Here is a 16,409-nt window from a genome sequence, read left to right as displayed (position 1 = left end):
CTGACGTCTAGGCTTTGAGTACTGATAACTCCTTATAATGTTTAATTTAATGTACTTCTACAGGAATTTCATGGTCGCTGGATTGCAGGATATAGACAAGTGTCGACAACAGCTTCATGATCTCACTGTACCCTTGGAAGTGTTTGAGTAAGTCTCCAATGGATCTATCCTATGCTTGTGTATACTGTGACTGGTGTGGTAGTTTATTTTAAATCTAATAGAAACTCTATTTCTCTATCGTCCTAGTGGATGCTGGGGTTCCTGAAAGGACCATGGGGAATAGCGGCTCCGCAGGAGACAGGGCACAAAAAGTAAAGCTTTAGGATCAGGTGGTGTGCACTGGCTCCTCCCCCTATGACCCTCCTCCAAGCCAGTTAGATTTTTGTGCCCGGCCGAGAAGGGTGCAATCTAGGTGGCTCTCCTAAAGAGCTGCTTAGGAAAGTTTAGCTTAGGTTTTTTATTTTACAGTGAGTCCTGCTGGCAACAGGATCACTGCAACGAGGGACTTAGGGGAGAAGAAGTGAACTCACCTGCGTGCAGGATGGATTGGCTTCTTGGCTACTGGACATCAGCTCCAGAGGGACGATCACAGGTACAGCCTGGATGGTCACCGGAGCCTTGCCGCCGGCCCCCTTGCAGATGCTGAAGTAAGAAGAGGTCCAGAATCGGCGGCAGAAGACTCCTCAGTCTTCTAAAGGTAGCGCACAGCACTGCAGCTGTGCGCCATTTTCCTCTCAGCACACTTCACACGGCAGTCACTGAGGGTGCAGGGCGCTGGGAGGGGGGCGCCCTGGGAGGCAAATGAATACCTAATTTGGCTAAAAATACCTCACATATAGCCTCCGGAGGCTATATGGAGATATTTAACCCCTGCCAGAATCCGTTAAGAGCGGGAGACGAGGCCGCCGAAAAAGGGGCGGGGCCTATCTCCTCAGCACACAGCGCCATTTTCCCTCACAGAAAGGCTGGAGGGAAGGCTCCCAGGCTCTCCCCTGCACTGCACTACAGAAACAGGGTTAAAACAGAGAGGGGGGGCACTAATTTGGCGATATGCTTATATATATATATTAAGATGCTATAAGGGAAAACACTTATATAAGGTTGTCCCTATATAATTATAGCGTTTTGGTGTGTGCTGGCAAACTCTCCCTCTGTCTCTCCAAAGGGCTAGTGGGTCCTGTCCTCTATCAGAGCATTCCCTGTGTGTGTGCTGTGTGTAGGTACGTGTGTGTCGACAGGTAGGAGGACGATGTTGGTGAGGAGGCGGAGCAATTGCCTGTAATGGTGATGTCACTCTCTAGGGAGTCGACACCGGAATGGATGGCTTATTTAGGAAATTACGTGATAATGTCAACACGCTGCAAGGTCGGTTGACGACATGAGACGGCCGACAAACAATTAGTACGGTCCAGACGTCTCAAAAACACCGTCAAGGGTTTTAAAACGCCCGTTTACTTTAGTCGGTCGACACAGACACAGACAGGGACACTGAATCCAGTGTCGACGGTGAATAAACAAACGTATTCCTTATTAGGGCCACACGTTAAAGGCAATGAAGGAGGTGTTACGTATTTCTGATACTACAAGTACCACAAAAGAGGGTATTATGTGGGATGTGAAAAAACTACCATAGTTTTTCCTGAATCAGATAAATTAAATAAAGTGTGTGATGATGCGTGGGTTCCCCCCGATAGAAAATTATGGGCGGTATACCCTTTCCCGCCAGAAGTTAGGGCGCGTTGGGAAACACCCTTTAAGGTGGATAAGGCGCTCACACGCTTATCAAAACAAGTGGCGGTACCGTCTATAGATAGGGCCGTCCTCAAGGACCAGCTGACAAGGCTGGAAAATATAATAAAAAGTATATACACACATACTGGTGTTATACTGCGGCCAGCGATCGCCTCAGCCTGGATGTGCAGAGCTAGGGTGGCTTGGTCGGATTCCCTGACTAAAAATATTGATACCCTTGACAGGGACAGTATTTTATTGACTATAGAGCATTTCTATATATGCGAGATGCACAGAGGGATATTTGCACTCTGGCATCATGAATAAACGCGATGTCCATAACTGCCAGAAGATGTTATGGACACGACAGTGGTCAGGTGATGCAGATTCCAAACGGCACAGTATGGCCGTATACAGGAAGAGGACTTGTTTGGGGTCGGTCCATCGGACCTGGTGGTCACGGCAACTGCTGGAAAATCCACCGTTTTTTACCCTAAGTCACATCTCTGCAGAAAAAGACACCGTCTTTTCAGCCTCAGTCCTCTCGTCCCTATAAGATCATATCTGCCCAGGGATAGAGGAAAGGGAAGAAGACGGCAGCCCATTCCCAGGAACAGAAGCGTTCCACCGCGTCTGACAAGTTCTCAGCATGGCGCTGAGACCGTACAGGACCCCTGGATCCTACAAGTAGTATCCCGGGGGTACAGATGGGAATGTCGAGACGTTTCCCCTTCGCAGGCTCCTGAAGTCTGCTTTACCAAGTCTCCCTCCGACAAGGAGGTAGTATGGGAAAAAATTCACAAGCTGTATTCCCAGCAGGTGATAATTAAATTACCCCTCCTACTACAGAAAAGGGGTATTATTCCACACTATATTGTGGTACTGAAGCCAGAAGGCTAGGTGAGACTTATTCTAAAAATTTTTTTTTGAACACTTACAAAGGTTCAAATTAAGATGAAGTCACTCAGAGCAGTGATAACGAACCAGGAATAAGGGGACTATATAGTGTCCCGGGACATCAGGGATGCTTACCTCTATGTCCCAAATTTGCCCTTCTCACTAAGGGTACCTCAGGTTCGTGGTGCAGAACTGTCACTATCAGTTTCAGACGCTGCCGTTTGGATTGTCCACGGCACCCTGGGGTCTTTACCAAGGTAATGGCCGAATTGATGATTCTTCTTCGAAGAAAAGGCGTCTTAATTATCCCTTACTTGGACGATCTCCTGATAGGGGCATAGTCCAGGGAACAGTTGGAGGTCGGAGTAGCACTATCTCGGATACTGCTACAATCAGCACGGGTGGATTCTAAATATTCCAAAATCGCAGCTGATCCCGACGACACGTCTGCTGTGCCTAGGGATGATTCTGGACACAGTCCAGAAAAAGGTGTTTCTCCCGGAAGAGAAAGCCAGGGAGTTATCCGAGCAAGTCAGGAACCTCCTAAAAACAGTGCATCATTGCACAAGGGTCCTGGTAAAAATGGTGGCTTCCTACGAAGCAATTCCATTCGGCAGATTTCACGTAAGAACTTTTCAGTGGGATCTGCTGGACAAATGGTCCGGATCGCATCTTCAGATGCATCAGCGGATAACCCAATATCCAAGGACAAGGGTGTCTCTCCTGTGGTGGTTATAGAGTGCTCATCTTCTAGAGGGCAGCAGATTCGGCATTCAGGATTGGATGCTGGTAACCACGGAGCCCAGCCTGAGAGGCTGGGGAGCAGTCACACAAGGAAAAAATTTCCAGGGAGTGTGATCAAGTATGGAGACTTTTCTCCACATAAATATACTGGAGCTAAGGGTAAATTTATAATGCTCTAAGCTTAGCAAGACCTCTGCTTCAAGGTCAGCCGGTATTGATCCAGTGGGAAAAACATCACGGCAGTCGCCCACGTAAACAGACAGGGCGACACAAGAAGCAGGAGGGCAATGGCAGAAACTGCAAGGACTTTTCGCTGGGCGGAAAATCATGTGATAACACTGTCAGCAGTTTTTCATCCCGGGAATGGAAACTGGGAAGCAGACTTCCTCAGCACGACCTCCACCCGGGAGAGTGGAAACTTCATTGAGAAGTTTTTTCCACATGATTGTAAACCGTTGGGAAATACCAAAGGTGGACATGATGGCGTCCCGTCTGAACAAAAAACGGGACAGGTATTGCGCCAGGTCAAGAGACCCTCAGGCAATAGATGTGGACGTTCTGGTAACACCGTGGGTGTACCAGTCGGTGTATGTGTTCCCTCCTCTGCTTCTCATACCTAAGGTGCTGAGAATTATAAGACGTAGAGGAGTAAGAACTATACTCATGGCTCCGGATTGGCCAAGAAGGACTTGGTACCCGGAACTTCAAGAGATGCTTACAGAGGTCTTATGGCCTCTGCCGCTAAGAAGGGACTTGCTTCAGCAAGTACCATGTCTGTTCCAAGACTTACCGCAGCTGCGTTTGTCGGCATGGCGATGGAAAGCCGGATCCTAAGGGAAAAAAGGCATTCCGGAAGAGGTCATTCCTACCCTGGTCAAAGCCAGAAAGGAGGTGACCGCACAACATTATCACCACGTGTGGCGAAAATATGTTGCGTGGTGTGAGGCCAGGAAGGCCCACAAAGAAATTTCAACTCGGTCGTTTCCTGCATTTCCTGAAAACAGGAGTGTCTATGGGCCTCAAATTGGGGTCCATTAAGGTTCAAATTCGGCCCTGTAAATTTTCTTCCAGAAAGAATTGGCTTCAGTTCCTGAAGTCCAGAAGTTTGTCAAGGGAGTATTGCATATACAAACCCCTTTTTTGTGCCTCCAGTGGCACTGTGGGATCTCAACGTAGTTCTGGGATTCCTCAAATCACATTGGTTTAAAACCAGTCAAATATGTGGATTTGAAGCATCTCACATAAAAAGTGACCATGCTCTTGGCCCTGGCCTGGACCAGGCGAGTGTCAAATTGGTGGTTTTTTCTCAAAAAAAGCCCATATCTGTTTGTCCATTCGGACAGGGCAGAGCTGCGGACTCGTCCCCAGTTCTCTCCCTAAGGTGGTGTCAGTGTTTCACCTGAACCAGCTTATTGTGGTGCCTTGCACCTACTAGGGACTTGGAGGACTCCAAGTTGCTAGGAGTTGTCAGGGCCCTGAAAATATGTTCCAGGACAGCTGGAGTCAGAAAATCTGACTCGCTGTTTATACTGTATGCACCCAACAAGTTGGGTGCGCCTGCTTCTAAGCAGGCGATTGCTCGTTGGATTTGTAACACAATTCAACTTGCACATTCTGAGGCAGGCCTGCCACAGTCTAAATCGGTTAAGGCCCATTCCACAAGGAAGGTGGGCTCATCTTGGGCGGCTGCCCGAGAGGTCTCGGCATTACAACTCTGCCGAGCAGCTACGTGGTCAGGGGAGAACACGTTTGTAAAATTCTACAAATTTGATATCCTGGCAAAAGAGGACCTGGAGTTCTCTCATTCGGTGCTGCAGAGTCATCCGCACTCTCCCGCCCGTTTGGGAGCTTTGGTATAATCCCCATGGTCCTTTCAGGAACCCCAGCATCCACTAGGACGATAGAGAAAATAAGAATTTACTTACCGATAATTCTATTTCTCGGAGTCCGTAGTGGATGCTGGGCGCCCATCCCAAGTGCGGATTATCTGCAATACTTGTACATAGTTACAAAAATCGGGTTATTATTGTTGTGAGCCATCTTTTCAGAGGCTCCGCTGTTATCATACTGTTAACTGGGTTTAGATCACAAGTTGTACGGTGTGATTGGTGTGGCTGGTATGAGTCTTACCCGGGATTCAAAATTCCTCCCTTATTGTGTACGCTCGTCCGGGCACAGTACCTAACTGGCTTGGAGGAGGGTCATAGGGGGAGGAGCCAGTGCACACCACCTGATCCTAAAGCTTTACTTTTTGTGCCCTGTCTCCTGCGGAGCCGCTATTCCCCATGGTCCTTTCAGGAACCCCAGCATCCACTACGGACTCCGAGAAATAGAATTATCGGTAAGTAAATTCTTATTATTCATTAATTCAAATTTAAATGTGTAACATATAAAGCTTAGAGCATTTTACTCCAAATTATGGTACGAACAACCATAGATAAAAAAAAAAAAATACAGTCCACAGGCTATGGCAATGAAGGGACTGTGTAAAGCTTAAAGAAGAATTTCACATATTGAAAAAATGTCATAGAATTTTGATTGTCAGCGCTTTAGACCCTGGTGTCCCATGGGCCATCAGGAGAAAGCCTTATCCTATTTCTGCAACAATAAGCAATGCAAGGATGTTGAGTTGATTATTAGTCAAAATACCTTGTAATTGAGGATTTAACACATGGGGGTTTATTTAGTAAGCATCTGGTTCTAAACACCCAGCGCTATTTAGGCCCAAAATTTTAAAAGGATACTTTGTAAATTAACTCCTGGAAGTGTTATATGTAAAGTGTATTGTTCCCAATTATATGTCTGGAGAGAATGATATAGCACATTTTCTCCATGTGCAAAATCATTAAATGTGCCGTAACTCTGGTTATTTCTCTAACGTCCTAGTGGATGCTGGGGACTCCGTAAGGACCATGGGGAATAGACTGGCTCCGCAGGAGACAGGGCACTTTAAGAAAGAATTAGGATACTGGTGTGCACTGGCTCCACACTCTATGTCCCTCCTCCAGACCTCAGTTTGAATCTGTGCCCGGACGAGCTGGGTGCATCTTAGTGAGCTCTCCTGAGCTTGCTAAAAAGAAAGTATTTTGTTAGGATTTTTTATTTTCAGAGAGATCTGCTGGCAACAGACTCTCTGCTACGTGGGACTGAGGGGAGAGAAGCAGCCCTACTCACTGAAGATAGGTCCTGCTTCTTAGGCTACTGGACACCATTAGCTCCAGAGGGATCGTACACAGGAACGCACCCTTGGTCGTCCGATCCCGGCGCCACGCCGCCGTCCCCCTCGCAGAGCCAGAAGACAGAAGCCGGCGTGAGAAGCAAGAAGACTTCGAAATCGGCGGCAGAAGACTCCAGTCTTCATATGAGGTAGCGCACAGCACTGCAGCTGTGCGCCATTGCTCCCACACTAAACCCACACACTCCGGTCACTGTAGGGCGCAGGGGGCAGGGGGGGGCGCCCTGGGCAGCAATTGGGAACCTCTTGGCAAACAGCATATATACAGTTGGGCACTGTATATATGCATGAGCCCCCGCCATTATTTTACACACAACGCGGGACAGAAGCCCGCCACTGAGGGGGGCGGGGCTCCTTCCTCAGCACTCACCAGCGCCATTTTCTCTCCACAGCTCCGCTGAGAGGAAGCTCCCCAGGCTCTCCTCTGCAGAATCACGGTAGAAAGAGGGTAAAAAGAGAGGGGGGGGCACATAAATATGGCGCAAAAACAGTATATACAGCAGCTACTGGGTTAACACTAAGTTACTGTGTGATTCCTGGGTCATATAGCGCTGGGGTGTGTGCTGGCATACACTCTCTCTCTGTCTCTCCAAAAGGCCTTGTGGGGGAACTGTCTTCAAATAGAGCATCCCCCATGTGTGTGGTGTGTCGGTACGCTTCGGTCGGCATGTTTGACGAGGAAGGCTGTGTGGAAACAGAGCGGGTACAAATGAATGTGGGGTCGCCGCCGACACCCGATTGGATGGATATGTGGAAGGTTTTAAATGATAATGTTAATTCCTTGCATAAAAGGTTGGATAAAGCTGAAGCCTTGGGACAGTCAGGGTCTCAACCCATGCCTGATTTTACATCGCAGAGACCGTCAGGGTCTCAGAAGCGCCCACTATCCCAAATTGTTGACACAGATATCGACACGGATTCTGACTCCAGTGTCGATGGCGATGATACAAAGTTGCAGCCTAAAATGGCTAAAGCCATCCGTTATATGATTATAGCAATGAAAGATGTGTTGCACATCACAGAGGAAACCCCAGTCCCTGACAAGAGGGTTTATATGTATGGGGAGAAAAGGCAAGAGGTGACCTTTCGCCCCTCACATGAGTTAAATGAGTTATGTGAAAAAGCTTGGGAATCTCCAGATAGAAAATTGCAGATTTCCAAACGGATGCTTATGGCGTATCCTTTCCCGCCAACGGACAGGTTACGCTGGGAATCCTCCCCTAGGGTAGACAAAGCTTTAACACGCTTATCCAAGAGGGTAGCCCTGCAGTCACAGGATACGGCCACCCTAAAAGATGCTGCGGATAGAAAGCAGGAGGGTATCCTGAAGTCCATTTATACACATTCAGGTACCTTACTACGGCCGGCGATTGCGTCGGCCTGGATGTGTAGTGCTGCAGCAGCATGGACAAATACCTTATCTGAGGAACTTGATACCTTGGACAAGGATACTATATTACTAACCCTGGGGCATATAAAAGACGCTGTCCTATATATGAGAGATGCTCAAAGAGACATTAGCCTACTGGGCTCTAGAATAAATGCAATGTCGATTTCTGCCAGAAGGGTCCTGTGGACTCGGCAATGGACAGGCGATGCTAACTCAAAAAGGCACATGGAGGTTTTACCTTACAAGGATGAGGAATTGTTTGGGGACGGTCTCTCGGACCTGGTCTCCACAGCTACGGCTGGAAAATCAAATTTTTTGCCATATGTTCCCTCACAACCTAAGAAAGCACCGTATTACCAAATGCAGTCCTTTCGATCACAAAAAGGCAAAGTCCGAGGTGCGTCCTTTCTTGCCAGAGGCAGGGGTAGAGGAAAGAAGCTGCACAATACAGCTAGTTCCCAGGAACAGAAGTCCTCCCCGGCTTCCACTAAATCCACCGCATGACGCTGGGGCTCCACAGGCGGAGCCAGGCCCGGCGGGGGCGCGTCTCCGAAATTTCAGCCACAAGTGGGTTCACTCACAGGTGGATCCCTGGGCTATAGAGATTGTGTCTCAGGGATACAAGCTGGAATTCGAAGTGATGCCCCCTCACCGTTACCTCAAATCGGCCCTGCCAGCTTCCCCCATAGAGAGGGAAATAGTGTTAGCTGCAATTCACAAATTGTATCTCCAGCAGGTGGTGGTAAAGGTTCCCCTCCTCCAACAGGGAAGGGGTTACTATTCGACAATGTTTGTGGTACCGAAACCGGACGGTTCGGTCAGACCCATATTGAATTTAAAATCCCTGAACATATACCTGAAAAGGTTCAAGTTCAAGATGGAATCGCTCAGAGCGGTCATCGCAAGCCTGGAGGAGGGGGATTTTATGGTGTCTCTGGACATAAAGGATGCTTACCTTCATGTCCCCATTTATCCACCTCATCAGGAGTACCTCAGATTTGTGGTACAGGATTGTAATTACCAATTCCAGATGTTGCCGTTTGGTCTCTCCACGGCACCGAGAATATTTACCAAGGAATGATGGTGCTCCTGCGAAAGCAAGGAGTCACAATTATCCCATACTTGGACGATCTCCTCATAATGGCGAGGTCCAGAGTGCGGTTGCTGATCAGCGTAGCACGCTCTCGGGAAGTGTTACAACAGCACGGCTGGATTCTGAATATTCCAAAGTCGCAGCTGATTCCTACGACGCGTTTTCCCTTCCTGGGCATGATTCTGGACACAGACCAGAAGAAGGTTTTTCTCCCGACGGAGAAGGCTCAGGAACTCATGACACTGGTCAGAGAACTCTTAAAACCAAAACAGGTGTCTGTGCATCACTGCACGCGAGTCCTGGGAAAGATGGTGGCATCATACAAGGCCATTCCCTTTGGCAGGTTCCATGCGAGAACCTTTCAATGGGATCTGTTGGACAAGTGGTCCGGATCGCATCTACAGATGCATCGGCTGATCACCCTATCCCCCAGGGCCAAGGTGTCTCTTCTGTAGTGGCTGCAGAGTGCTGACCTTCTCGAGGGCCGCAGATTCGGCATTCAGGATTGGGTCCTGGTGACCACGGATGCAAGCCTCCGAGGGTGGGGGGCAGTCACACAGGGAAGAAATTTCCAGGGTATGTGGTCAAGTCTGGAGACTTGCCTCCACATCAATATCCTGGAACTAAGGGCCATATACAACGCCCTAAGTCAAGCGGAGACCCTGCTTCGCAACCAATCGGTGCTGATTCAATCAGACAACATCACCACAGTGGCTCATGTAAACCGCCAAGGCAGCACAAGGAGCAGGGTGGCGATGGCGGAAGCCACCAGAATTCTTCGATGGGTGGAGAATCACGTACGCGCACTGTCAGCAGTGTTCATTCCGGGAGTGGACAACTGGGAAGCAGACTTCCTCAACAGGCACGACCTCCACCCGGGAGAGTGGGGACTTCATCAAGAAGTCTTCGCGCAGATTGCAGGTCGGTGGGAACTGCCACAGGTGGACATGATGGCATCCCGCCTCAACAAAAAGCTACAGAGGTATTGCGCCAGGTCAAGAGACCCTCAGGCGATAGCTGTAGACGCACTAGTGACACCGTGGGTGTTCCAGTCGGTTTATGTGTTTCCTCCTCTTCCTCTCATACCCAAGGTGCTGAGAATCATAAGAAAAAGAGGAGTGAGAACAACACTCATTGTTCCGGATTGGCCAAGAAGGACTTGGATTTCAGAGCTGCAAGAAATGCTCACAGAGGACCCATGGCCTCTGCCTCTAAGACAGGATCTGTTGCAACAGGGGCCCTGTCTGTTCCAAGACTTACCGCGGCTGCGTTTGACTGCGTGGTGGTTGAACGCCGGATCCTAGCAGAAAAAGGCATTCCGGATTAGGTTATTTCTACGCTGATAAAGAATAGGAAGGATGTGACGGCTAAACATTATCACCGTATATGGCGAAAATATGTTGCTTGGTGTGAGGCCAGGAATGCCCCTACAGAGGAATTCTAGCTGGGCTGTTTCCTTCACTTCCTACAGTCGGGAGTGACTTTGGGCCTAAAATTGGGGTCCATTAAGGTCCAGATTTCGGCCCTATCCATTTTCTTTCAAAAGGAACTGGCTTCTCTTCCTGAAGTTCAGACTTTTTTGTAAAGGGAGTGCTGCATATTCAGCCCCCGTTTGTGCCTCCAGTGGCACCTTGGGATCTTAACGTGGTTTTGAGTTTCCTGAAATCACACTGGTTTGAGCCACTTAAAACCGTGGAGTTAAAATTTCTCACGTGGAAGGTGGTCATGCTGCTAGCCTTGGCTTCAGCTAGGCGTGTGTCAGAATTGGCGGCTTTGTCACATAAAAGCCCCTATCTGGTTTTCCATATGGACAGAGCGGAATTACGGACCTGTCCGCAATTTCTGCCAAAAGTGGTGTCATCTTTTCATATGAACCAACCTATTGTGGTGCCTGTGGCTACTCGTGACTTGGAGGATTCCGAGTTGCTAGATGTGGTCAGGGCTTTGAAGGTTTATGTAGCCAGAACGGCGAGAGTCAGGAAAACTGAGTCGCTGTTTATCCTGTATGCACCCAACAAGCTGGGTGCTCCTGCTTCAAAGCAAACTATTGCTCGCTGGATCTGTAACATGATTCAGCAGGCTCATTCTGCGGCTGGATTGCCACTACCAAAATTGGTAAAAGCCCATTCCACAAGGAAGGTGGGCTCTTCTTGGGCGGCTGCCCGAGGGGTCTTGGCATTACAGCTTTGCCGAGCAGCAACTTGGTCGGGTTCAAACACTTTTTCAAAGTTCTACAAGTTTGATACCCTGGCTGAGGAGGACCTTGTATTTGCTCATTCGGTGCTGCAGAGTCATCCGCACTCTCCCGCCCGTTTGGGAGCTTTGGTATAATCCCCATGGTCCTTACGGAGTCCACAGCATCCACTAGGACGTTAGAGAAAATAAGATTTTACTTACCGGTAAATCTATTTCTCGTAGTCCGTAGTGGATGCTGGGCGCCCGTCCCAAGTGCGGACTTCTTCTGCAATACTTGTATATAGTTATTGCTTAAATAAGGGTTATGTTATGGTTGCATCAGGGTTTATCTGATGCTCTGTTGTTCATACTGTTAACTGGGTAAGTTTATCACGAGTTATACGGTGTGATTGGTGTGGCTGGTATGAGTCTTACCCTGGATTCCAAAATCCTTTCCTTGTACTTTCGGCTTTTCCGGGCACAGTTTCCTTAACTGAGGTCTGGAGGAGGGACATAGAGGGAGGAGCCAGTGCACACCAGTATCCTAATTCTTACTTAAAGTGCCCTGTCTCCTGCGGAGCCTGTCTATTCCCCATGGTCCTTACGGAGTCCCCAGCATCCACTACGGACTACGAGAAATAGATTTACCGGTAAGTAAAATCTTATTATTTTCTAGTAAATAGTTTCCATTTCATATGTACCAGAAGAGTATCTAGTTGTTGCTCTCATACTGTATCTCCATATATTAAATATTCTGCTTGTATTCGGAATATGTTAGGTGAGTGCAGTAATATCAGTGGAACTTCAGCTCAAGATACACCCATTGAGGAATGCATTATGTGCTTCACAGGTGCGTTTTAGGTGCCCTCTGACTTACTAAATGTTGAAAACAAGGATGAACAGCCGGGAACTAAAAAAAAGTGTCTTGCCCCCTCCAGCTAGTCAGCAATGCTATCCTCCACTACCAATCTGATGCTCCTAATAGAATGGCCAGTGCAGCCAGCCCCTATCGGCAAAGGAATAGGAGGAAATCCTCCTTTCTGCTCCACAAGATCCAACAAGGATTCCTGTAAGAGCTCTGTGATATAGTTGCAGTAACATTAGCATCTGCTAGACGTGTGTCGGAATTGGGGGCATTGTCATGCAAGGACCCCTACTTGATTTTCCATGAGGGTAAAGCGGAGCTCAGAATGCATCAGCAATTTCTTCCAAAAGTTGTTTCCGCTTTTCATATCAACCAACCTATTGTGGTGCCAGTGGCTACTGACTCCTCAATTACTTCAAAGTTCTAGGATGTTGAGGGCTTTGAAAATGTGTGAAGAGGACTTCTCGTCACAGGAAGTCAGACGCGCTATTTGTCCTTTACGATCCCAACAAGATTGGGTGTCCTCCATCAAACTATTGGAGGGGTGCGAGGAGAAATCTTCTGGTTGAGCTTACTAGCGCGACTAATTGAATAGCTCTGGGACCTCCTTTCCAGCGCAAAAGCCCATTTAGCAATAAATGGGCTTGATTCAATTTAAAGCAAAGTCAATAGCACCGTAAAGGAGGTCCCAATGCTATTCAATTAGCCACGCTATTAATTGTAAGGAACAGGCACAAGTGGCACATACAGGTATCCCATTTAATGATGAGGAAGTCTAGAAATTAAGTTTGGTTCTTAATGTAGATGAAGCCATTGCCTATCATGTCTGTCATAAACACCATTCCTCTTGGAGATGGTTCTGCTAACATATTGAAGTTCGGTATCACCATTCAGTGTCCAGCCCCCTAACCTGGTGTGCCTGTTAAATAGTGTTGAAATTGGGTAAATATGGGAAGACTTCCAGTGAAAGGCTTCTTTAGTCACTTGCTTTTTCAGCTAACCTCCAATGTAAAGGAGTCCTAATTGGAGACTAACCAGATTGTATCATACTAAATTCCTCTCAAACCTGGTCACAGGCATAAAGGTATTTTCATCCTTCATAATGTTAACAATTTTAAATTTGCAAAAAGCTATAGAAAGACCATACAACAGATATTTCTCTTACGTCCTAGAGGATGCTGGGGACTCCGTAAGGACCATGGGGTATAGACGGGCTTCGCAGGAGACAAGGGCACCTATAAAGAACTTTTAGTATGGGTGTGCACTGGCTCCTCCCTCTATGCCCCTCCTCCAGACCTCGGTTAGATCCTGTGCCCAGAGGAGAAGGGTGCACTGCAGAGAGCTCTCCTGAGTTTTCTGTGGGAAAAAAATTAAATAATTTTGTTAGGTTTTTTATTTTCAGGGAGCACTGCTGGCAACAGGCTCGCTGCATCGTGGGACTGAGGGGAGAGGAGCAGACCTACTTAAATGATAGGCTCTGCTTCTTGGGCTACTGGACACCATTAGCTCCAGAGGGAGTCGGAACACAGGTCTCACCCTGGGGTTCGTCCCCGAGCCGCGCCGCCGTCCTCCTCACAGAGCCGGAAGATAGAAGTCGGGTGAGTATGAGAAGCAAGAAGACGTCAAAGGCGGCAGAAGACTTCAGATCTTCATGAGGTAAAGTGCGCAGCGGTAAGCTGCGCGCCATTGCTCCCACACACAGACACACAGAAAGCACTGATGGGCGCAGGGGGGGGGGGGCGCCCTGGGCAGCAATAAACCTCGTTTTTGGGCAAAAAAGGTCACATTAGGCTGCGGAGGCAGCAAATAGATGATCCCCCGCCATTTTATTAAAATTGAAGAGGGACCGAAGCCCGTCGCTGGAGGGGGCGGAGCTTGATCCCTCAGCACTAACCAGTGCCATTTTCTCCACAGAGGCTGCAGAGAACGCTGGCTCCCCGGACTCTCCCCTGCTGAACACTTCAGAGGGCTGAAAAAGAGGAGGGGGGCACATTGGAGCGCAGTGAGTGGGAAGATTGGCATTATATAATAATATAAAAGCGCTGTCTGGATTTTCCAGTGTCTGTTTGGCGGCTGGGTGTGTGCTGGCATACTCTCTCTCTGTCTCTTCTAAGGGCCAAGTTGGGGATTTGTCCCCTTATAGGTATATCCCTGTGTGTGTGGTGTGTCGGTACGTGCGTGTCGGCATGTCTGAAGTAGTGATGAGCGGGTTCGGTTCCTCGGAATTCGAACCCCCCCGAGCTTCACCCATTTTACACGGGTCCTAGGCATATTCTGATACTCCAGTATTGCTCGGTTAACCTGAGCGCGCCCGAACGTCATCATCCCGCTGTCTGATTCTCGCGATATTCGTATTCTATATAAGGAGCCGCGCGTCGCCGCCATTTTTCACTTGTGCATTGGAAATGATAGTGAGAGGACGTGGCTGGCGTCCTCTCACTTTGTTTCAGAACTTTCAGGGGGCTGCAAATATCTTTATTCTGGGGACCAGCAGTATTATAGGAGGAGTACAGTGCAGAGTTTTGCTGACCAGTGACCACCAGTATTATACGTTCTCTGCCTGAAAAACGCTCCATATCTGTGCTGCATTGTAGTATATAGTAGGAGTACGTACAGTGCATAATTTTGCTGACCACCAGTATATAATATATAGGACTACGGTACAGAAGGCCACTGCTCTACCTACCTCTGTGTCGTCAAGTATACTATCCATCCATACCTGTGGTGCATTTCAGTTTTGCACAGTTTGCTGACCACCAGTATATAATATATAGCAGAATGGTACAGTAGGCCACTGCTCTACCTAACTGTGTCGTCAAGTATACTATCCATCCATACCTGTGGTGCATTTCAGTTGTGCGCAGTATATATAGTAGTAGGCCATTGCTATTGATACTGGCATATAATTCCACACATTAAAAAATGGAGAACAAAAATGTGGAGGGTAAAATAGGGAAAGATCAAGATCCACTTCCAAAATTAAAAGCGTCTGAGGAGAAGCGTAAACTTGCCAATATGCCATTTACGACACGGAGTGGCAAGGAACGGCTGAGGCCCTGGCCTATGTTCATGGCTAGTGGTTCAGCTTCACATGAGGATGGAAGCACTCATCCTCTCGCTAGAAAAATGAAAAGACTTAAGCTGGCAAAAGCACAGCAAAGAACTGTGCGTTCTTCTAAATCAAAAATCCCCAAGGAGAGTCCAATTATGTCGGCTGCGATGCCCGACCTTCCCAACACTTGACGGGAAGAGGTGGCGCCTTCCACCATTTGCACGCCCCCTGCAAGTGCTGGAAGGAGCACCTGCAGTCCAGTTCCTGATAGTCAAATTGAAGATGTCACAGTTGAAGTACATCAGAATGAGGATATGGGTGTTGCTGGCGCTGAGGGGGAAATTGACAAGGAGGGTTCTGATGGTGAGGTGGTTTGTTTAAGTCAGGCATCCGGGGAGACACCTGTTGTCCATGGGACGAATATGGCCATTGACATGCCTGGTCAAATTACAAAAAAAATCACCTCTTCGGTGTGGAATTATTTTAACACAAATGCGGACAACAGGTGTCAAGCCGTGTTTTGCCTTTGTCAAGCTGTAATAATAAGTAGGGGTAAGGACGTTAACCACCTCAGAACATCCTCCCTTATACGTCACCTGCAGCGCATTCATCGTAAGTCAGTGACAAGTTCAAAAACTTTGGATGACAGCGGAAGCAGTCCACTGACCACTAAATCCCTTCCTCTTGTAACGAAGCTCCTGCAAACCACACCACCAACTCCCTCAGTGTCAATTTCCTCCTTAGACAGGAACGCCAATAGTCCTGCAGGCCATGTCACTGGAAAGTCTGACGAGTCCTCTCCTGACTGGGATTCCTCCGATGGATCCTTGAGTGTAACGCCTACTGCTCCTGGCCCTGCTGTTGTTGCTGCTGGGAGTCGATCATCATCCCAGAGGGGAAGTCGGAAGACTACTTCCAGTAAGCAATTGACTGTCCAACAGTCCTTTTGCGAGGAAGATAAAATATCACAGCAGTCATCCTGCTGCAAAGCTGATAACTCAGGCCTTGGCAGCCTGGGCGGTGAGAAACGTGTTTCCGTTATCCACCGTTAATTCACAGGCAACTACAGACTTGATTGAGGTACTGTGTCCCTGGTACCAAATACCATCTAGGTTCCATTTCTCTAGGCAGGCGATACCGAAAATATGCACAGACCTCAGAAAAAGAGTCACCAGTGTCCTAAAAAATGCAGTTGTACCCAATGTCCACTTAACCACGGACATGTGG

General features: G+C 48.2%; 1 protein-coding gene across 2 annotated transcripts in view; it reads left to right on the top strand.

The window, feature by feature from the left end:
- MED10 (mediator complex subunit 10) overlaps positions 1 to 16,409 on the top strand; it is a 93,761-nt gene that overhangs the window by 38,399 nt on the left and 38,953 nt on the right. For both annotated transcript variants that reach the window (XM_063922933.1, XM_063922934.1), the window contains exon 2: positions 64 to 147. In XM_063922933.1, coding sequence (XP_063779003.1) covers positions 64 to 147 — 84 coding nt within the window. The remainder of the gene's footprint in view (positions 1 to 63; positions 148 to 16,409) is intronic.

This window comes from Pseudophryne corroboree, chromosome 5 (assembly GCF_028390025.1).
Source record: "Pseudophryne corroboree isolate aPseCor3 chromosome 5, aPseCor3.hap2, whole genome shotgun sequence".
Taxonomy (NCBI): Eukaryota; Metazoa; Chordata; class Amphibia; order Anura; family Myobatrachidae; genus Pseudophryne; species Pseudophryne corroboree.
The sequence above is the reverse complement of the archived record's forward strand: the minus strand, read 5'-3'. Positions and strand labels throughout refer to the sequence as shown.